The 22,611-nt window shown below is 37.5% G+C and overlaps 1 protein-coding gene across 1 annotated transcript; it reads right to left on the reverse strand.

Annotated features, from left to right (window-relative positions):
- Positions 1-1,810: 1,810 nt before the first annotated feature.
- Positions 1,811-20,634, reverse strand: TENT4B (terminal nucleotidyltransferase 4B). The gene is made up of 11 exons (XM_010176385.2): positions 20,517-20,634; positions 15,543-15,589; positions 13,313-13,433; positions 12,167-12,274; positions 9,596-9,724; positions 8,144-8,357; positions 7,226-7,352; positions 7,022-7,125; positions 5,042-5,229; positions 4,315-4,479; positions 1,811-2,998 (listed from the first exon to the last, which is right to left on the reverse strand). The coding sequence occupies exons 1-11, from the start codon at positions 20,604-20,606 to the stop codon at positions 2,819-2,821; spliced, it is 1,473 nt and encodes a 490-aa protein (XP_010174687.1). The 5' UTR covers positions 20,607-20,634; the 3' UTR covers positions 1,811-2,818.
- Between the last annotated feature and the right edge of the window lie 1,977 nt (positions 20,635-22,611).

A 22,611-nucleotide genomic window follows, 5' to 3' on the forward strand; every position in this document is an offset into this window, starting at 1 on the left:
CCACAGTACTGTGAAGGAAAAAACAGGGTCAGTGTCAAGAATGGTGATAAAACTACAGTAGTTAGATTAAACATTTATTTTTCATATATTCACAAAATCTTCACAAAAGTATTGAAACTCAAAAAGGAATTAGACTTGAGTCAAATACAGAGATGAAATGTACAAGACAAATGAGCAGGCAAACTAAAAGGTCTTGAAAGTATTTTACTTCAGATTGAAAAACGAACAGTTCAACTGTTCTGTTTAAATAAAGATTTGCAAGATATACAGTATTTTATGAATACAATGCTGGTCATTTGAGGCAATGTAAAATACCTCAATTTTTCCTTCATGCCTTTTTTTTTTTCTTTTTTTTTCTTTTTTTTTCCCAAGCTTTTAGAAAGATACTGTTTACCAAAAAGAAACTTGAGCAGTCCAGGAAAAGCTATTTTCCATTAAATTTATGAAAACCATAAATTGAGGCAAACCTAAGATTCCCAATGGAATCAAGATTATCTTCCCGCTACCACCACCTTAAAATTATCACATGCTTATTGGAACACTAATATCTGCACCCTAAGAGTACATTTGCTTTCAACAATGAGGGTGATTCTTTTAAAAACACTTCAGTGTGGTAAATGCGATACAGATCTTTGCAAGTATTAAGTTTTGGAACAGTTTTGCTAATAGCAGCTAACAATACTGGATTAATATAATTTATAAATAATTGTTCCCTAAGCGGTGAACATAAGTCTACACAGTCACAATAATCTAAAACAAAATAAATACTGTGATTATGCATAATGTGGTACAACTTTTACTAGTTTCTATGAACAAAAGCTCAACATCTTGTTGATAAAATTATCTGATCAAATTAAAATATGAATCTAAAAATTTTTTTTAAAATTGTCAAATTAACATCACTTAAGCTTAGTGTTTGAGTAAATGTTATAATTATCCATATTTTTGGAATATATATATTTTCCTTTTTGAAGTAAAACACTTTAATACATTAAAAATGTTTATTAATTTAAGTGATGACATCAGTTCTGGTCTTATTTTAGCATTATTTTGCTGTAAGAATCATTGCACTCATTAGTGCCCATTAAAGGTCAGGTTGGTCTGTAGTATTCTGTAAATGTATATAAAAAAAAATTTTCTAAAAGCTAATAGTACTTTTTATAAAAGCATCAACTCCAAAACAGCTGCATTAAATACAGCCACATATGCCGAGTACAGACTTTCCTCTTTAAAGAAATATGTGAAAGTAAATGCCACTTAACTTTCTACCATTGAAGTGTCCCAACTCCTGTTCCAAGCTATGCCTGTGAGTGTAATTATACATTTAATTTGCATTCATGGCATCAAAGTTCCTGCAACCTAGACTTGTAATGCGACTGAACCAGACAAATGCAGAGTTTAAATTAAATGATAACTAGGTCAATGGAGAAATACTGTGAGATATGAAAGGTTTGGGTCTTTAAGGCAATACAAAATATATTTCATTATTTGAAGTTGTTTTGTCTTTTTTTAAATAATTAAGTGTAAATATAAAAATGCCTAAGAGGGGAGTGAGAAAAAAATACTTTAACTGTAAAATTTACTTAAAGCTTTAACAGTTATAATCTCCTACAGGAGATAGCAAAAATACAAAAGACAAAAAACCCAGACCTGGAAGGGGGAGGGAAGGCACAAACAAAGAGGCATGGGATTAAAGCAGCCCAGGAATGCAAACGTCTGTAACAAACTGAATTTTGCTGTTTGTTTTTTTAAAACCGAAAAAAAAATAAGAAAACAATCACCACCATCAACCAAACAAAAAAAACCCAAGTGGCTTTTTGCTTCTTTAAAAAAAGAAAGGGTCAGGGAGAGACCACTAAGGGGAGAAGGATGCAACTATAAAACCCCATTGCCTGAAATGATGGCACTCTAGAAAACGAGGTGAAGGTTACTTCTCCGAGATGACAAGCTCAGTGTCTACACAAAGTACATGTACACTTTACACAAATGAAAAACTTCATTTGCCACCATAAACCTTTCTTTCAGAGGAACAGCTTTTGCAGATCAAATGTTCTATTAAATGTTTTAATGCCAAGAAAAGAAATTCTGAGCAATGTAGCTAGTAATGTCTCTTTATATGGATGTTAAGATGACAATTCAGATTATTTTCCAAACTAATCCTGAGAAAAATTTATGTTTACAATTTAAACAGTAATGTTATGTAAAAAGTATTAACAAATCCACTATTACAAATGTCAGTTTTCCTATATGGTCATCTATATATACATAATAAAATGGTAAGTATATGCAAAAATAATAAAAAAATCATGCACAAATTACTTTCACCTTTAAAGGCTGGGTTTCCCTCAAAATACATTTTTTTTTGCTTTTTTTTTTCCTATTTTTTGTGTTTTATTTGTTTGTTACCACCCCCTAGACACACTGAGTACTACCTCTACAGGTCAGCATGAGCTGATGGGAAATACATTTATTTTACATTCAAGCTTTTATATCCTAAATGACCCTGTTGTAGCATATGACTTATCAAATGAGCAGCCTTTTTCCTCTTTTTTTTTTATTTTTTTCTTTTAAAATTTTTTTCTTTTTTTTTTTAAATTTTTTTTTTTTTTTTTTTCTTTTTTTTTTTTTTTTTTTTTTTTTTTTTTTTTGCAGTGATCAATCTTCGTGATCCGTTCCGTGGCGAGCTGGGAAAAAAAAATGCAGTTGCTAATCAATGTCTGAACAGTCTGAAGCTCCGGAAGAGATCCAAGGAGTCACTATCAAACTATCCTGTAGCATGAGATCATTGCACACAGAAGAACAGTCATAAAATAGGCAACTATCTACAAAGGTCTGAAAGGGCTGCATCCCTCTTGTGTTTCCTCTTTTTGCCGTGGAAAAACTGATGGTGTGATTTGCTGCCTTGATGTTGTTTGTTCGTGACTGAGGTACCGTGGCTTGAGTTTGTTGGACCTTGGAAGCCTTTGTTAGAAGAGCGAAATAACCGTGCAGATCCATGCTGAAAAAGAAAGAGAACACGGTAAATCAGTGCTGAAAAGAAAAAATTGTGGCAATTACACAACCCCATTTCTGGATAATGAGGACACTAGCTCATGGAAGTGTTACACTTGAAAGCATGGATATGGCAAAAGAAGCCAGGCCACTGCTTAGACAGCAGCACAGGACCACGAATCTTTCACTTCGGTGGTTGCAAACAAATGTTCATCTCTAGACCTAAAAACATGCAGGTCAAGAGATAAGAGTAGAGCACTTTGAATTTTGAAAAGGATATTCTACCACTCCCATTTTGCAACCATCAAAAAAGTGTTCTACAGAAACCAAAGTCCATAATCCAAGACAGGTGAAGACTGCTCAAATCTCATTTTCTGTACAAAATTAAGACAACATTCTTTTAAGCTCATGACCAACTTTATATTGCATCTTTTTACAGATGTCGACTATCTGAGACTGTGGATATTGACATTCCAGCACCAGGACTAGCTCTGTGTAATAACGCAAACACCCGGTCATGGTGTATCCAAGGCCTCGTTACTAGCTAGAGACAGATCATCAGCAAGTAGGAGGCAGCAAGTCTTCAGAATTACTTTTCAAGAATAATATTCCAGAAGATTACAGACTACTTCTCATACATTAAAGAAGTCCTAAATTCTGGAAAAGTATAAAAATTTAAACTGCATATATCCAAAGCACACGGTATTTAGAAGCATATAATATTTACAGATTACTGAGTTGTCATAGAAGCATTCCTGAATATGAGAAATCCCCTAAATGCATAAGCTTTGGTAGGTCTCATCATAAAGGTGTTTGTCCTTAGGGGTAAATGAGAGAGAATTTCATGTATCAGCAAGAAATCTTCATGTCCCTTAATGGAAAACAGTTCAACAAGTATCAACAGCTAACAGAGCAGCCAGTCATAGTTTTAAACATACATTTTTGCCAAGTGTTTCTCACTAAGTGTAGGCAAGTCTCCTTAGTTCTCTAGTTCTGCAGTGAAGACTGGGCTGACGTGCTTTTTGCAAGAAGGAAATGGGTGCAACACAACTGTATACTTCTGGCAAATCCAGACTGCCCAAAATAAAATCAGTCCAATTTAACCTGTTTTAGGGCTGGGAAAGCCACTGTTGCAAGCTCATCTGTGTAAGCTAAACCGAGAGCCAGGTGATTTCAGATACAATCAGTGCTCAAAGCTTTTTAGTGGGGTAGCAAGGAGATGAAAAATGCAGTTTCCTTTCCAGAACAAGCATCCCTTCCATGGAGGAAAAACGTAATATTCAAATAATCTGCACAGTTGTTGTTTCCAAACATTTCACAAACCTGAGATTTGTTCGTGTTGCCGGATGTATTGGCTGTTTGGCTATTTTGAGTTTTCCCACTTGACTGGGAGGATTCCAGTGACACTTCTTGTGATCCCACTCTGTTTGTGGTAGACTGACGACAACTCAATTGTTTAGAGGTTTTGCAAGGTGTTCCATCAGAATCCTTCACGAAAATGTAAAGTATTAGTGAGTTTTTCTTAAGAGTCAGTGAGTTTTTCTACAAGTGAGTTTTCCTTTAAAAATAAAGCTATCAGTGGTCAAAACTTTAAAAATGTTTATTTTATTTAGATATTAAAATTCTTTCAATCCAGAATTCTTACTGAGTAAAACAGATTTAAAAATATTTTGATGCATGGTTCTGATTTTGGGATTTGCCTTTTATTTTGTAAATAGAATTCCCAAACAGATTTTTTTAAGGCTTTTTTTTTTGAAAGCATATAGCTTAGGACTACCAGTCTTTTTTTGAAATACAGTTTTCTCAGAGAAAAGAGGGCTATGTAACTTTGTACTTACAGTATTCACTTTCTACATGTGTTGTGTCAAAGACACACTGCAACTTACATGTACAGAAATTGCATAAGAGGTAACGTTTTACACAAGTTAGGATTCGGGATGAAATAACTAACTAGGATTCTGAGCTTTCCAAATGTATTCCGTGGCAATATAAATCAGGATAATAACTAAAGAAACTGGAAAAAAAAAATCAGAAAACCTCCAGTACTTACTACATCACTAGAGCTGGATAGTGTAGATGATGATGATGATAAAGGACCTGATGAAGAATTTGAAGAATGTTTGCTAAGTGTTTCTGAAGTTTTATTTCTAGGTTTTCCCAGTGCTTCATTCTCTTCAGCAAGATTATTGTTGCATTTGTCTAGCTGCTGAGTATCTACTATCAAGGTTACTCCATTACCTATGAAAAGCAAAAAACAAAACAGAAGCATCACCACACACTAACTGCTAAAATATGTTGGCTTTTTTTTTTTTTTTTTTTTAAACATAGAGATACCCACTCAGGTGCTGTGTATCTGTGAGACCCAGCAGGACACGTACAGACATCTGCACATGTACAAACTTTTAACACATGCAGACACACATGTGCGTGTGTTTACACGTATGTACTGCACGCAGCGAGCAGACACCTCGCAGAGGCTGTGGTGGTTTCCTGACAAGATCCATTAATGCACACTACGAAAATCACCGAGCATTACTCACAGATCAAGATGGAAATTATAGAGGTAAGACATGGAAGAAGGTAGTGACAGAGCTCAGACGTGCTGCTTAGTAAGACTGTTTCACGACACGCTTGAACAGCACTCCAATACAGAGGTTTACATTCTGTTCCTATATGCCCAATACTCAGCAGCTCCCACTTATCCTCTGCTGGAGCTGCTAGGGTCATAGTAACTCCAAGTAAGCCCGGTTGCTTTGTATGATACTCTGCACTGCAAATACATGATACAGAACTCTCATATGAGAGTCTCTAGCTTCTACCTTAATGAAAAAAAATAATTTGAACTTAAATATAAACTAAGTCTGCAAGACAGCCACTGTAACTGCCACTGTTATCCTCCTGATACAGGGTTATTTTTATTTTTTTAATTATTGTTTTAGCTCACATAAGATAACTAGGAGTTACCTTTGATTTATGTAATACACATTTGTTGCCCCATGAGCTGTATTTGTATAGAGTTTAATCCACACATCACAAGCAGTAGCTAAGTATTACTCTGGAGCTTGTGGGACTGAACTGGGGTTGGCTGCCATTAGCACAGGGCACAGCAGTGCCTCAAGGGTCTACAGACTGAGAAAACACACGTGGCCAAGAAGCACACTCGACTTACAGGGCCAGTGAGGGAAAAGACTAACAAAAGCTTTAAAAACAAATAAACAAAATCCCAACCTATCCTAAAGACTGGGGAGTTGTGTCATCCTCTCTGATTAATCCCTAACAAGAGAAGATCTCTAGTAGGTAACATTCTAAAATTAACTGTAGAATAAAAATAGATTTTAAAACTTCTAGCCAGAAAACTTCCTTCCAGCAGCATCCAACCTACACCAAAAGAGGGTGACAACTGGCTGGTGAAATCAGAAGACGGGCAATGAAAATAAAGATTATTTTAAAGTACTTTTGCAGCAGGCTCTCTGGCTAGATTTTATGTATTTCTATTCATTAGTAACAAGAATTATGATTGATATTTCAGGATTTTTCTGTTTAAAAGATTTATTCCACTTACATGGTCAATCCTGGTTTAAATATTGCTTCTGTACATATACAATATGTTAAACTTTAAAATGAAAAATAAAAGAAAAACAGAGGGTAAGGATTTAGATTTAAACTAGCATTCCCACTAATTCTTTTTAAAACCTTGTCCTCATTTAAAGGACAAAAGAAGTGTGACAGTAACAACATGTGTAATGTAAATGGGAAGGTGTTTGAAACGCCTCCTTTTGCAAGCCAGCACTCTTTACAGACCTCTACGCTAACCAAATGTATTGCAGTAGAATAAAGATGTGCTGTGGCTTTTTCACTCTTGTATGAATCTCAATTTTCTGGACACAAACACTATCACGACTGAGCAAAAAAGTAAACGTATATTAAGATGCATACCTTGCCTTATGTGGGGCATAAGCAACAACAAAATTTATAGGATCAAAATATGCAGGAAGCTTCCCGCTGTCAGCCACGCTTCGTCAAGACTTACCATTACACGAAGACTCTGTCCTACTTTGCATTCCCCACTGCTTTGATATCCAGTCTCTGTATGTGGCCACTTCTTGTGTTACTCTAATTATCCTACCTAATATACTGTAAACCAGGAAAAAAACAAAACCGTCACCACAATTAATGTTTAGACGCATCAAAATATAAACAATTAATATCTGAGATTTAGACTCATAAAATTTACCTTTCTGTTTCGTTGTTAGGATAATATTTAGCTATTGGGGAAACTGCATGGCTCAAAACAACATAGGCATAATCAAAAGCCTGTTTCACTTGCATGGCACCATATGAACTCCTCCCAACATCATTACCTTAAAATAAGAATATAATTAATTAAATGAATAAAGCTGAAACTGTGGTCATCTCCTTTCAGACAGGAGATAGTAATATTTTTTAAAAATATTTTTGAAAAATAGTCCCAACTCACTGCAGGTACCTCGTGTAGAATAGGATTAGTGAAGCATAAATATTTGAAATAGCTTAAAGACCTAAAGATATTTACATGCAGAGAAGTCCAAAATGGCAATTCTCTGGAAAAAACTGCAATACATGAAGAAAAAAAAAAAAACAAACTTACATATTACATATATATCTTACACGTGCACATCTAACACATCCTGTCACAGGATGACATTTTTCCAGATCAGAAGTATGTGAACCCTTTTTTATGAATAAACCTCAATTCACCATCTCAGAAGCCACCCATTCAAGTCAACAATCAACCTGCCACTGTGATACAGGCCAGCAAAAGCTTGGAAGGGACCACAGTGCATACAGGTCCATCTAGCCCACCCTCAGGCCAGTGCTGCTGCAGCTTTGTTGCTCTCCCCACAGCACATGTGACAGCTGCTTGTCGTGCCCTCTCATACCTCTCGACTGCAGTACAGGCGTGCTCTTGGGTGACACACTAACTGTTGCTAGGAACACGTCTTAACGAAAATCATTGTGTTCTGAGTGCAACTTGTTTTAATATACAAGTGAGGTGTTTCTGTTTGGTTTCTGGTGGTCATCCTGTGCTATTCTTTGATTTAACTCCTCTGGATTAAGCATTCCCCTAACTTTTTTTCTTAGCCAATACGTCAGTCGTGGTTGCTGAGGATACCTGGCTGTAACGGATCTTCAATATACAGCATTGATGGTCTGTAGCCATCCAGCATGCTCTTTTGCACTTCATCCTTGGCAACGTAAGAGCCACCATCCTTTATCCGGATTCCAGTCTTCAGATAATTGAAGTGACGTCCATATAATTCAAAAAACTCTATTAAAAGAACACCATAGTTGGCATTGGGCATACAGGCATCTTCCCTGGGATGCAGCTATTAAGAAGAGAGAGAAAAAAAAATCATTTCCTTAAGATATCAAGTTCCAAATCCTTTTAAGTGCCTTTTCTTTTTCAGAGCAAACATGTCTAAATACAGTAATAAATAATAATAAAACATAATAAAGCTAACATGTCTAAATATAGTTTTTCCTTGATAAAACAGTTTTGCATCTTTAAAATAAGATAATGTTGAAACTTTTATAAACTAATAACCTCTTAAAAATAAGGCTGGCAAGTATCAATATTTTTGTATTTGAACTTTCAGTTCAATAAGTGAACTTCCAGCACTATATGACAGGGTTCTTGGAAAAAAGTAAAGATATTTGCACTTCAGGAACGTGGGTTTGCAATGCAAACACAGGCTTTTAATGCACACAGCTATAGAAATGTTAAGTATGCAGCCCGACAAATTATGAACAAAACCAGTTCACAATTGTAACAGATACAAAACTTGACTTCTTTTTTTGCAGGAGCAAACGGGAGTGCTATTAGTCAATGTAAGAAAAAATGGGGGTTGGGAGAGATTTTGGTTTCTTTCAAAAACGATATGCCTGTTGCCTTCATTTCTTTTGTGCTCAGCAGGCAAGTGCAACAGCAAACACCGAGCTCCAGTTCAAGGCTCAGATTTAAAAGTAACTACTGTCTGGTAAAGTACAGACACACACATACACAGTTATACAACAACATTTAGTACAAGAAAAAGAATGAGGTTGATAAAGCCAGATCTTGGCTATTTCATATTTCTACAATATTTTTCTCCCCCAGGCTCAACAATAAAGATTTAGCTCATGCGTTTTGTTCTCTTGGATTTAAGAGAAATCTGTAAACCACATTCATTTGATACCACTTAAAAACCTAGAAAAACAGGCAGAATTCTGCTGCACTCACTAAAGCACATACAGGGTGTATGACCTGGGAAACAAGTGTCATAAAGGACAGCTGCACCTAACACTAACCTATGTAGTTTATTCCAAGTAAGTTACACAGCAACCAAGTTATTTTGCCATGAATGACACGTGTGCCTGGTTCTGATACACCAGTGGATGTCCCAAACATCTCTAATACCAAAAGTACCAGTACGGGAGAAAGAAGACATGTGGGATGTGTCTATGTTCAAATGAAAAGGCAGTGCAAAACCACAAACATAACAGCTTAAATTATGAAATCTAAGAATTTATTAAATTCCTTCTTAATGTAATGTCCTTTTGCACCAATGGGTTTCATTAAGCTTACCTGAAGGAAACTGACAGCCATTAAAAAAAGACTATAAGAACCAATTCCACCTGTAAATACTTCATTAAGGTCCCTCTGCAACAGGAACTGTTTCAATACTAAAACTAGATACGGTAATACGGGATATTTCTGAAAGAGAAAAAGAAAGGTTAGGATACTGCAATGCACATGTACAATGGATGCTAAGAAAGCATATTGAAGCTATCTGTTATATTAAGTTTCAAAGCTAAGTATAATCCTAACTTATTTTTAGTAACAGGGGAGAAGCCAAGTGCTCTGCCTGCGATCAAGACAGTTCTTTTACCTCTTCAGCTCCAGTGGCAGATATTAACAACAGAAAAAATTATTACTTCATAAAATCAGAATTATTTTGTTTGAATATATAAATACACTTGCTTTTCTCATATAAATGAAAAGGAAAGCAAAAGAAGAACTATGGAGATATCCACGTCTGTAACAAACCCTTCCTGCTACAACCCAGGAGATATCCCAACGTGGACTAAGACATCTGTCCTGCAAGTACTTCAGATACCCAGAGTTCAAAACAGTTCTCCAAAATTACAACACCCAGATAACATTTTCAAAGGAGCCAAATACTTAACTTTGGGGAACCAGCCCTTCAATAGGTTTGTTTGCATGGGTTCCCTTAGAGGTGTGCACACACTGCAGCACGTGCAGAGAACGTGGACCTTTGGACAGCAGTGGAGGCTGGGCCTACACCTGCACTCTGTACACTCCCTCACAGCGGAGAGGGCAAGAGAGGCTTGATAATATCACTCCTTTTATCAACACAGAACTAAAGAGTCCCTTAGTGTCAGAGAAGGGATGTGGATCATGGTATCTGCGATTACAAAAGATTAAAGGGAAAGAAGAATTTCTCCAAAAACTTCTCTGAATGTGTCCGATGGTGTGTACTGGGAGCCCTATTTAGACCCCAAGATCACCTCTTTGAACTACTAAGAACTTACAGTCACATGCTGAAGTGCTGAATACCAGTATATACCAAAATTAAAAGACGGGATTTTTCTCAGGAAACTGCAAACCCTTAATTAAGGCTTCAGCTGCCTCAGACTTCCTAAATGAACTGGAAGAGGAGAAACAGGCATTTCCAAGGGTAATACTGAACACAACACCTCAGTTCGGAATTCCGAGTTACGTGGGACAAAATAAGACCCAAGAGAATGCCCTGCAAGTGTTTTATAGAGAGATCCTCAAGAAGACCAATGAAGTCACTTGGCAAGTGCATGTCAAGTTTTCTCCAAGTTAAGCAAATGCCCCTCCACAGCAGTGCAGCCACTGCCTGCTGTACGTCAGGGCTGAGTGCCACCTCTCCCCACGGCGCCAGGCTCAGCCCACTCTGCTCAAGGCCAGCTCTGGTGTGACAGACAGAGCTGCACGGCCTTGGCTTGTGCTGCTGGGAAACAGCCGTGTGGGAAAGCGCCATGTGGGAAGCCCTGTTGGGGGGAGTCCTCCTGCTTCCCTGAAAGCTGCTTTTTGTCTCAGCTGTTCCCCTTGGTGTCTGCCTGAGCCACGCTGCTGCTGCTGCCACTGACCCTAACCACTGACTTGGCACCCTCAGCCTCGACCTCTCGCTGGGGACTTCTCTGCCAGCTGCTGGCTGGACTGTGAGCTGTCCCCAACTGCTGTCACCAGACCTGTTCTGCACTTCACGTTGGGGTACCAGGGGGCTGCTCCAAAGGGTTACAAATAACCCAGGCAACAGGAACAAACTAACACTTTTTTTAAGCACAAAAAATGCCTTCAGGCTCTCAAGAGAAGACTACCTCCTATCTTGAAATTAAGAAGTATACAGGCAATTTTGGGCAAGCATGCAGGGCTTCATGGACTTACCCAAAAATAAATGTATAGGCAGAGTGCAACAGAAACACAGCCCCTGTGTTGTGACAGAAAACCAAATACAAACAGCCTGTCCATCGCAAGCCAGTAAGACAAGGCACAGGATGTAAAAACTAAAGTTAGCTACCATTTCCAGGTAGGCATTTTATGACCAGGAATCTGGGTATCTTCCTTCCCCAACACAGAGCTACATAGCACAGAACTATTGGCTTTATGGTCCCTTCCAACCCAAACCATTCTGTGATTCTATATATATTACAGAAAAACAACTGTAATGTATCTATGATACGGGTATTATGAATCCCTGAAAAATAACTTACTAAATAACTTATTCTACTTAATTAGCATTTGTTTGGTGAAACAATATTCAACCTAGAACAAGATCATTCCTACTTTCTGCAGGAATGTGTGCTTATTACTAATTTTAAGTTCAAGGAACCACAGTTAGAAGAGTAGAGCATTTAAGACAGGTGTTAGTGCATTTTTCTTAGTCATTGTAGCATTGTAACTTCTCCATAGTTCCTTTGTATATATTTTGTCCTTTGCCTTAAGGCAATATATCTAAAACCTAACAATATCAAACAATAGTTTCAGACAGCAAAAAGTAACAGACTGAAAGTGTATCTCTAATAAGAATGCAGTCGAAGTAAAACAGAAAATAAAATAAAATCATCAAATATTCAGCTCTGTAGTTCTATTATTGTGTTTCCTAACCTTGATAAAATCTTTGATGAGCTGGGCTGCTTTAACCCCATTCTGTACATTAAAGCTTATATCAACTTTTACTTCAGTGAAGGAATCTGTCAGTTTAATAATAGGTACCTGCAAAAGACAGACAGATTAAGTCAGTACAGATTTCCAGGACACATTTGGTTTCATTGATACTTACATGCACTGGTAAAACTGAAATGTTTTATGAATTTGTGGAGAGGAGGTAGACAGAGAAGACAGGACACCTATTTATGAACTCACACTCCTTGCCAATCTGTTTACATAAACTTTGCTTTTCTAACTCTCAAATGCTATTTTCAATTTACTATCCTTTTTAACAGAACTTAATGCTTCATCTTCAAAGTGATTTATTTCAAATTTTATTTAGTCAGTTCCTGGTGCAGAAGTATAGTTCTAGTGGGGAAAACAAACACCAGAGGGAGACAAAAGCTCAAGAAATAAAGATAAATGGTAATAGACAGATATTCTTAAGAAAAGACACACTCACACACTCGTGTCACTGTGTGATTCCTCACCAAAATTATCTTCAAAAAAGAAGCACTCTGACATATCTCCACCTGAGTGATTTCCAAATTACCTCTCTGTACTAATAATAGCCATGAATTAAGACACCTGTTTAAATCCCAACACTCTCACATACTCTTACAATTAGCAAAAGGTAGGAAGTTATAACGGAATGGATCCTATTCTGTGCAAGACAAACCATTACATTTTTATACAAGGCTGTACTTACTACTTTCACACTACATGTGAAGACATATTATGTCTGCTTACATAGAATAAGAAAAAATAAATCATTTAGGTACAAACTCAGTCCATTAATTCACAAGTCTAATCACATTAATTCACAACAACGAGTAGTATAACCTCACTTAAAAGCAAGTGTACGCTGTGCAGTACGGAAAATCCGATGATTTTCCCCAACAGAAGAAATGCTTCTGTTGGAGCACTATCAATTATTTTGTCAGTAACACAAACTGTACTAAATAAAAGGGTTCTATTGGTTCTATTTCAAATTTATATAAAAAAATAGTTTCTGCTTCTGAAAATTCATCCTTTTAACCAAGATCTTTCTTTGATTAGAAATTTAGTTTAGAACAAGGAAATACCCTCTTCCCCCAAACTTACAGTTGCTTTATCTAAAACCTTTACTGAGTTTTCATCTGCTACATTGTGCTTTCTAAGAGCTTCTTCCAGGGTCCAAAGAGGTAATGTCTCCCATTTTCCAAACACAACTAAATCAATATCACTGAAATGGAAAGAAAATATAGATTTATTCAAATAAAAAGACCAATACACTTAAAAGATAACTGACATCCACACATAACTACAGTAAAGCTGACAGAGTGTAGCTTAAACAAGTAATTTATTCTTAATTTTCTGAGGAAAGGAGTGGCGATGAACTCTTACACTTGGGGAAATGCAGAACATTTCAGGTTACCAAGGGGAGGAGACAGCTACACATACAAATCAACTGCGTTGGAAAGCCCAAGATTAGTCTCCTCAGGCCACACTCTTAGAAGAGAGGGATCAGCTTCTCCAGAGTGCTTCAGAGCAAGAAATTAACTTGTGAATCACCACCTTTGGGCTGTATTAATCAGTAAAGGCTGATTTAACAGCTTGTCACTGAAAGGGAAAGTCCTGTTCCCCATCCTCTACTCTCAGATGTATGGCCCTGTCTCGTCCTGTGCTCTACCTCTGGTGTTTGTCTATTCCACAGCAAATCAATTAATTATATTACTGGGCCTGGCAGTAACCAACTTCCCTCACCCCACCCTTTAAAAAAAAAAAAACAAAAAAAACCAGCCCAAAACATTCTGTTTTGTAATTTCCTGCTTCTTTGCAACCAGCAGTTGTCTTTCTGGGTGATCGGACCACCAGTAGGCACATGGTAAGCAGCTGGTCTGTGGTGGCAAGAACAGGGAGCAGGGAAGGACAGAGGAAAATGTGGCAACTTTGACTTCAGGAAGCAGCAAGCAGTTAAATAACATCAAACCATCTAATTAACTTTGCTCATTAACTCAGCTCCTTTAAGAGGTGTCTCCATCCCACTACAATTCCCCCCTACACACATACACATTCATTTGACTACACAGGGAGCTGACACCCTAATTCAATGCCTAAATTCAAATTAAAAAGGTGAGTGGTGTCTGAACTGAAGACAGCGACAGTTACTGTGAGACCCTGAGTTTTTCCCTCTCTGCTCCCCAACTTCCTCTTTGATTTCCCCTGCTTGGTTGGGAACACAAATGTGAGCATATAACCATACGGTTATAACAGCAGGCCACTTCAGCAATATGGAAAACTGGGTAACAGAAAATTTAGGAATACTTTTCCCCCCGTCTAGATTCTACAGGTCTGCTGATTCACAAGCAACACTACTTTAATCACCTCAAAGAAACCACATCTGTATTAGATGAAGTATCTCTTGCCGACAAGCAGTGTCGGCAGCAGGCAAGTTCAGCAGCAGTTCAGCTGCATACCATTCAGCTGACAAGGACAGGCAGCCCTCAGCCAGTTTCAGAAAACTATGCTCAAAACCTGCTTGGAGAGCAGGAAATGCTGCTGGACACTTCTCTTCTAAACTAAATCAGTGTTAAACCCACAACTGATGCTGACAGTTAACAACGAGACACATTTCTCTGATGCAACAGAGAAAAAGCAGCTCTGTCGTCACCTTGAGGATAGATACCGCCTGCAAAATAACACAGAGATCTAGCAGCTAAATAACCCTGTGCCCAAACCTTCAGCATCAGATTAAGTAAAAGGATATTAGACAAATCCTAACACAGTGTAACAGAATTAAAAACACACTATAGGTCTTTCTGAATCCCAGAACCTGAAATCTAAATTAACTGTATTATACAGTTACTGACAGGTGATGAAAACCTAGGGCAAAGGGAAGCTTCGATAGAAGGCAACAATCAATTACCAACACACAAATGCTGGTTACTTTGAAAGTTTGGCAGGGGATAAACACATTTAAATAGCGTAGGTCTGAGGTTAACACTTGAATTGAGCTCCCTACTTTGGGAACATGTGGCATTAATATCTAGTACTGCCTGCATGTGATGGATACCCGAGCTGTTGTTTCATCTCTTTTTGAAAAAGAAAGTATCTGTCAGATACTTTTCTATCAGCTTTAGTTTAAGGACTTGCAGGAAAGCTGAATTACTCAGGTGTACAAATATACGTTGTTTTCACATTTGGCCTTGTTCTTTGGCCAAACTTTCAAAGTCACCAGCATTTCTGTGTTGGAAACGTAACTATTGGGAGATCAGCTAAATCACTACAGGGGTACAGGTTCCACAAGGCTATCTTTTCTCTTGTACAGAATTTACACTGAAAAATTACTAACCTTGTAGGTAAATATAAACCAGTTTTAAAACTTCCAAATATCTGCACCTGAAACACAAGAACAGGATATATGAAAACAAATTTTTAGGCTTCAGAAGACAAACAAGTTCTACTAAGTTGATTGTAAAAGCTGGTTATTGCTACCCTCCATTGGTAGATTTTGGTATTGCTAACAGGCACATTCTAAACAGAAGTACTCTTTTCTGTTAAAATATTTACATCTTCAGTGTAGTATAAACAGCTAATCTTCATTGTCACTACCCACGGAACATTAGTAACTTTGATTTTTCTATTCTAAAACCTTCTTTGCAATGTAAAAATTTTCACCGTGACTGAATTTGGCAAAATCCATAAACCAAAAGATATTGAAAGACACAAGAATGACAGAACATAAAAAGTTCCAGAAAGTTTCACATCCCACAGATTTAGTTTTTTGTGCTGGATTTTTACTAGCACTGGAGGTTTAAATGATCAGGTTTTCATTGTAAGCTGTCCAAAACCACGTTCTCATTAACTTAGCCAAGTCTCGCAGGGAGGTGGGACTCATGCGCTAAGTCTCAAAGGGGGACTGGTGAGACTTCAAAGGAAAAATATCTACACATTTGGACTAATTTTCAACCAGTCTTCTGATGTGTTTCCTGGAGCCACCTTACAGATTTGTGTATTCTGCTTTAATCAGTCTCATACACTAGCCTGACTGTCACCTATTTGTATGTCAAGTGACCCACTTTCTATGTTTTCTCCTTTGGGATAAGAAAAAGGAGGAGATGAGAAAAGATTATGTTTTGCAAATAAATGTCTTGATACTTTAGTAGACTAAGAGGCAATATGAGTGCTTCCTCTTGATTATTTTATATCACTTCACTCTTTTTACCCCCTCACCCCTACTCCCAACAAAAAGCACAGGCTGGCAGTAAATTCCATGTTGAAAGTTCATAGCTTCTCAAACTTGAGAAGACTGTTAAGAGATGCCACAGAACTAGCATCAATATTGTACTAGATCTGGACAAAAGCATAAAGGCATCACAAAGCTAAGAAGGTAATCATAACTATTATTACTATTTTTAATCCAGGATCATCATAAAAAGCATCCGCTGTGAAACTGAGGTCAGTCAAATAAGGATTTATTTAGCCACCAAAAACATCTGAAAAGTGCTTTTGCACAATAAAACAGCCACTGATGGGTGGGAAAAAACTAAATGTGCTTTCACATTATCAAGCAAAATAGTGTGTTCAGCTGAACAGCAAAGAGGGCCTTTATTGAATAAACAACCCTGAAAGTATTCATAAACTTACTGATACAACATATATGACCTTTACGGAAAGGAATGAGACAACATCTGCTGTTGTACAATAATTTGGAGTATAAGAAACACTGAATTAATATAAAAGAAACCCACACCCACACTTCAATCCCACTCGCATCAAATCTGGAAAGATGGAAGAGTGGGGAAATTGGAACAGAAATTTTAACAGATTTTGATTTATTATCGAATCAGAATACAAACTGTTGAAGCTCTGTAGCCATGTATGTATTTAAAGCATCCCAAATACAGGACACTTACGACTTGAAAGATGTGAGCATTAATTTTTTGGTGTGCCAACACTGCTGATTCAAGTGGACAGAGATACATATTTGCATTCACAATACTGTAATGGACTCCTTCTACTCCTGGATGTTATTGTTACTATTTATCCTACATTTCTGCAAACTTATTCATACTAAATCCCAAAGTTCCAGAAGAAGCTTTAATTACAGTGTGTGTCCAAATATGTCCTCACTATGCACAACAGAACTTGGAAATCCACAAAACCTTGGAACGTCCTTCCTACCAAAATCCCTCCATCAAAACAAAAAAATCTATCCGTAGCCAATTTAAATTTCTCTTTCTTCTACATCACTAAATAGAATTTTCCGAAGTTTGTCAAACCAAAGAGAGTTAATCTTTCTACTTCCATTCTCAATCATAGTATTTTCATAACTGTAGCATGTGAAGCACGCAACATTACCTCTTTTCGGATCTATAAGGCCACATAATACTCAGACACAAAGCTGAGGACATTATGACAAACGTCTCCTAAATTCCACTGTGTAAGTACTTACTTGTTCAATAGTCAAATTTTCATATTCAACTGATCAAAAAACTTTGTCTTAAAATGCTTCCGTTTAATGTTCTGGGTTGTTTAGTTTCAGTGTAATTAAAGCCTTTCTTATGGTCAGAGCCTTGCTGATGCCAAGAACAGCTCTCACTTACTAGGAATGTTTCCTTCTAAGCACATTCCCTTGAGTAAGAGAGCAAATGACACAATTGCTAACTTCTATAAATAAAGTAACAGTTTAGGATACCTAGATTTACCCCCCCCGCATTCTGCTTTTTCTGCCTTTTCCTAAATGGAACAGGGCAGGGGGGGGGGAAATATGTGTACAGACACATTCTATAAGCTCTCTATACATTTAGATTAATGAAACCTGATTTCCCTTTTCTTGGTATCTGATTTTTATAGGGTATGTCCTACCTATGTGTTCAGTGAGAAACTACAAACTAAATGTGTATGTTTAACTTACAAGTTTATTTTAGCTGGATTCACTACACCTATGACTCAGAACGAGCAGCTTAAACATTAACTTACCGCTTTACCCTACAGCTAAAGCTGAGGACATTGGACCAGATAACACTCCACCTTCTGAGAACATGTACTCAAAACTTAAATCTTAAAAGTAGCTAAACCAACACAGATTTCCAAAAGGTTAGTGATTAACTCAAATGACTGAAAAAATACAACAAAACACTGTCAAAGTCGAACACAGTTGAGTTCAGCAGTTCAGTTCCCAAGCAGATCTCTAAAGTAAGCATTAGAAAAACAACATTGCAGTAATTTCCAGGTTATAACCCAGTGTGCTGTTGTCACCGTTCAGTTCGCTTCTAACCTCCAGAAAATGGAAGGGCATACAAGAGTAGAATTCTTCCTCCACGTAACCACAGCAGACAAAACGCAGTGTTAGGCTTGAAGAGCAGCTACTGACTCGAGAAAAAGAACTGGCATGCTTTTACTCTCTAATATTTTCAAGAACAGCAAAGAGATTGTCATGGCAGTTTTAACTGGCACTAACTGAAAAGTGAACTTCACTTTTCAACTGCATGGTGTCTGCTTCTTCTCAGTCACGTTACAGCTAGGTCCAGTAGCCAGCTATCACTGTGTGGTAGGACTTACAATTCGCTTCCCCTTCTTTAAAAGAATATGGCTTTGAAAAATAGTTTCAGTACCTTAAAGACTATTTTCTCAAAGTCTCTAAGTCATATATATATATAAAATTATTTTTCATATAAAAGACCCAGCTTTTACAGATCAAGTCTGTCCTACAAACAGAGTATCTTTGAAAGCAACAAAGTACTTGTGGCCCATCTCAAAGTGTTAGCAGTAACAAAGAAAGATCCCCAGGTAATAAACCCATTCACCCCATTACACTAGTTAAGTCTGCAGCATACAAACTTGCCCAGGAAACAGAGGCACCTTCTCCAGGCTGAAGCATCACTTATTCTGGTGAAATCCCCTACTACAAGACTCTGTCAGGATGTACCACAGTAAGAACTGTTTCCTACACTATTGCCTGTCAGCCCATGGCTCCTACTCTTGATTAGGGCCTACTGCACTGTTTCACTGAGTTAGAAGACAGCTACACAACACCTGTTAGATAGGCTAAAGTCTCTTGCACAGTTCCCTTGGAAAGGTTACTGGTTTTGCTCAAAGAGAAAATTACCAGCCATGCATAGTACTGACTCTACCAACTCCCTATAACTGGGCAAAGCCGGCTGCCACCGAGTGGAGCATGCCCCTTCCATATTAAAAGTCGCTAATATGTTGTCCGTTACAACGTGAACCACCTTGAAAACGTGAGTATATTTTACACACAAAACTACACACCACATACACACAGGTTATGCAGAATTCATATTGTGTCATATTCTGCCTGTTTCTAAAAACACATTCCAAGAAGCAGGTTAAGATCTGAAATGAATGGTGGGTTTAAATCACTCGTCAAAACACTACCTGTTACCATGGCACGATCAAAGAGCGTTCCTTATACTAAAGATTCTGCTGACTGAATTTGGTTTGCTATTTTGGATAACAAGTCCTTATTTTCAGCTACTGTTATTTACAGATAGATATATGGCTACAGAGCTGCATTCTGGAAATAAACACCACATTAGTAGTGGGATACAATAAAACTAGATTCAGTTATGCTAAAAATCCAGCTGTGTCCCCATAAAACCACCTTGAGTTGCAAAAGCAACTTCTCCAGTTTCTCTTTAATTCAATCTTTATTTTAAAAAGTATAGCTCTGCACAGGAGAAACTCTGTTTCGACTGAATAAATATTAGCAAAAACCTATCTCTGGTGGAAAGAGGCAAAGGAGGCATTATATATCTAATGCATAGAGAAAGAAGAGACTGGTTTCTTCTTGTACAAAAACCTGTTCCCTTTACATTTGTAAGATATTTCAACTTAGTTTAACTGCCCATTAAAAATAGCACAGTCAACATAACATGGCATTGCTGGCATTCCCCCTTAACAGACTTATTCAAGACAGCAGGTCTTTGGACTAGAAGTCCTGCTACAGACACTCTCAGTCAAGCCATGGGTTTCAGAAGATTTTTTTTTTTAACATAATATTTTACAAGCATGCCTGATATGTTCCCATTAATCTTAGTAAATAAATATTAATGAAACTCAGTGTTGCCACTCCTCATGGCCTTTCTTTGACTACAGTAGGTCTAGCTTGCCTTTGTTCTTATAAGATAGAAAACGCTGACTTGTATTATTCTAGAAATAAAGATCATCGCTCTCATTTTATCAGAATATTTTTTTTAATATGGAAAAATAAACAGTACTTTCATTATTCAATACTTTACCAAGTAAACAGGCACTCAATGTTGCTTTTATATATTAAGAAATAGAACAGTGTCCTACTCACATCTGCATTAGGCCAGAGCTCTTTTATAACGTTTTCTATCCTGTTCACCACTTCCATCCGCATTCTCTCTTCTTCAGGTCTGGGAGACATATACTTATAAAAGTCAATGATTTCTTCATGAAGACTAAGGAAGAAAAAAAAAGAATGGAAAGTCAGGGAAGACCCACGGTAGAATGAAACACCTCTACTCAAACATGCTTTTTAAGCTTCTAGTTGCCTGTGTAGTTAAGGGGCAGTTTAAGAGTAGCATGCAATTAAAAAAAATAAATAAATCCAGATTCACAGCACTCAGTGATGTTTAGTTTCATGTCAGTTTCTTACGCCATAGGTCACTATAGCACCGCATGTGTTGAAAGTCTGGAAGCAAATCTAAATCCAAGCGCCTTCAATTCACATTGAAAGTCACACTCTGTACTTTAATGTCAGCAAACACACAAACGGTTCAGTCTCCAACGCAGCTGTAGGTTCCAAGTACATACTTTGCAAAAATTTAAACAGAAGGTTTTCATCTCATGCTTCCCAGCCAGTCCCTTGGCACCAGCTAGGCAGCTTCAGGCATCAGCCTGTGTTCAGTACCAAGCTTCTGAAAAGTTGATAGTCATTGTGCCAGTGCTAGAGCTAGAAAAACTGCCTCTTTTATTGCTTAGAGAACACACTAAATATGCCCTCTCTCCCCACAACAAGAAAATAAGTAGTACACATGCAGCAGTGTGGTGGCTCAGAAGAATAAGTGATTGACAGACAGTTAATCCATGTATTTTAGTTTACCATATTACATGTGCTGCTCACAGTCAGTAAATTGTGTTTAGATTACTCATGGTTAGAGCTGAAATAAAAATGTCCTCATACACTGCCACAAATTTCTGTGCTGCTATAATATCATAAACACATAATCATCTTGACTAACGTCTTTAAAAAGAACAGACACAATCCTTTAATTCCAGCAAAATTCAGAGGAACTTTGGCACAGAGGAGCTGAATTAATTTAGTTTCCTGCAATGACCATTACAGTAATAGCTAGTTATTTTTTTAAAATGTATTGTTTCTAGTTACCAAGTACAACTGCATCTCTCCTTAAAGCTCTGAGGGACCATCAGAAGAGAACAATTTATTAAGAGCAAGCCCTTAGATGAGATGTGGAATCTAGTAATTCCCCACTGCACACACACTTAAATAAATCAAATGTTAATAACTGGAAGTTGTACACAGGTGTCACAGGTGCATTAAAATATCCAAAAGTTGCATCTAACAGAGCCAGTGTAGGGACAGAACTCAAACTGTCTGCATTATGTTCTTCAATACAGCAGCATTATGAACAACACAAGCTTCTTTCTCTCAGAAACTGAGGAATAAAATATTTACATTACTTTTCACTGAGCATTTACTGGAATTTCCCACACACACAGTTAGGAGAATAGTCATAAAAGTCTAACAATCTGAGGTGGCCGTCACCACAGGCTCTCTATAGCTAACGCAAAGAGAAAAACTCCTCTGATGAGTTCCTCCAAAGGGAGATCCAGACAGATACCCGATTTAGCTGCTCTAAATCAACCTTTGGAGAAGCTTCTCCTCCACTGACACCTACAGAGGGAGTCTTACAAACACTTCAACTAAAAACTAAAACAAAAGAAACCCCACAAAAAGAACTCCTGCAAAAATGCAAGATGCCATCTCTCTCCTCTCCCCCTGTTACTGCCACACTGGCACCAACATCTCAGGTACCACAAGGATGTTCTGAACAACACAGCTGCAACATTCACATCAAGAACTGCTGCTTTCAGCATTTATTTTGACGTTGCCAGATAATTTTTTACCTCCTCCTATGGCTGCTTTCTTGCTTTTCCTTGGAAGTTTACAATCTGGGATTAACATGTACATTCCAAACCACCATTGCCATCCCTTACACAGCCACTGACTCCTCCACCTTTGGCTTTTCAGCCATCTCCTTCTCTTCTATTCTTCACTGCTGGCAGTTAAACCTTCTTACAGCTATCCTCCCATTGCAGAAACTGAATTGAGATGGGAAGTACATGATAAAGGACAAGTTGAGTGTTCCAACAACCCAGCTCACTCTCTGTCCCCACTGCCAGTCACA

Source organism: Antrostomus carolinensis, unplaced genomic scaffold, assembly GCF_000700745.2.
Source record: "Antrostomus carolinensis isolate BGI_N321 unplaced genomic scaffold, ASM70074v2 scaffold29139, whole genome shotgun sequence".
NCBI classification, from domain to species: Eukaryota; Metazoa; Chordata; class Aves; order Caprimulgiformes; family Caprimulgidae; genus Antrostomus; species Antrostomus carolinensis.

What these genes read in the sequence shown, in the direction of transcription:
- TENT4B (XM_010176385.2), bottom strand. Translation starts at nt 20,606, where the DNA reads ATGTCTCCCAGACCTGAAGAAGAGAGAATGCGGATGGAAGTGGTGAAC. An exon ending in AGCTCTGGCCTAATGCAGAT is followed by an intron (nt 15,590 to 20,516) that starts GTGAGTAGGACA and finishes CTTGTGTTTCAG; the next exon opens with GTGCAGATATTTGGAAGTTT. An exon ending in TGAAGATCCGTTACAGCCAG is followed by an intron (nt 7,353 to 8,143) that starts GTATCCTCAGCA and finishes TCTTATTTTAAG; the next exon opens with GTAATGATGTTGGGAGGAGT.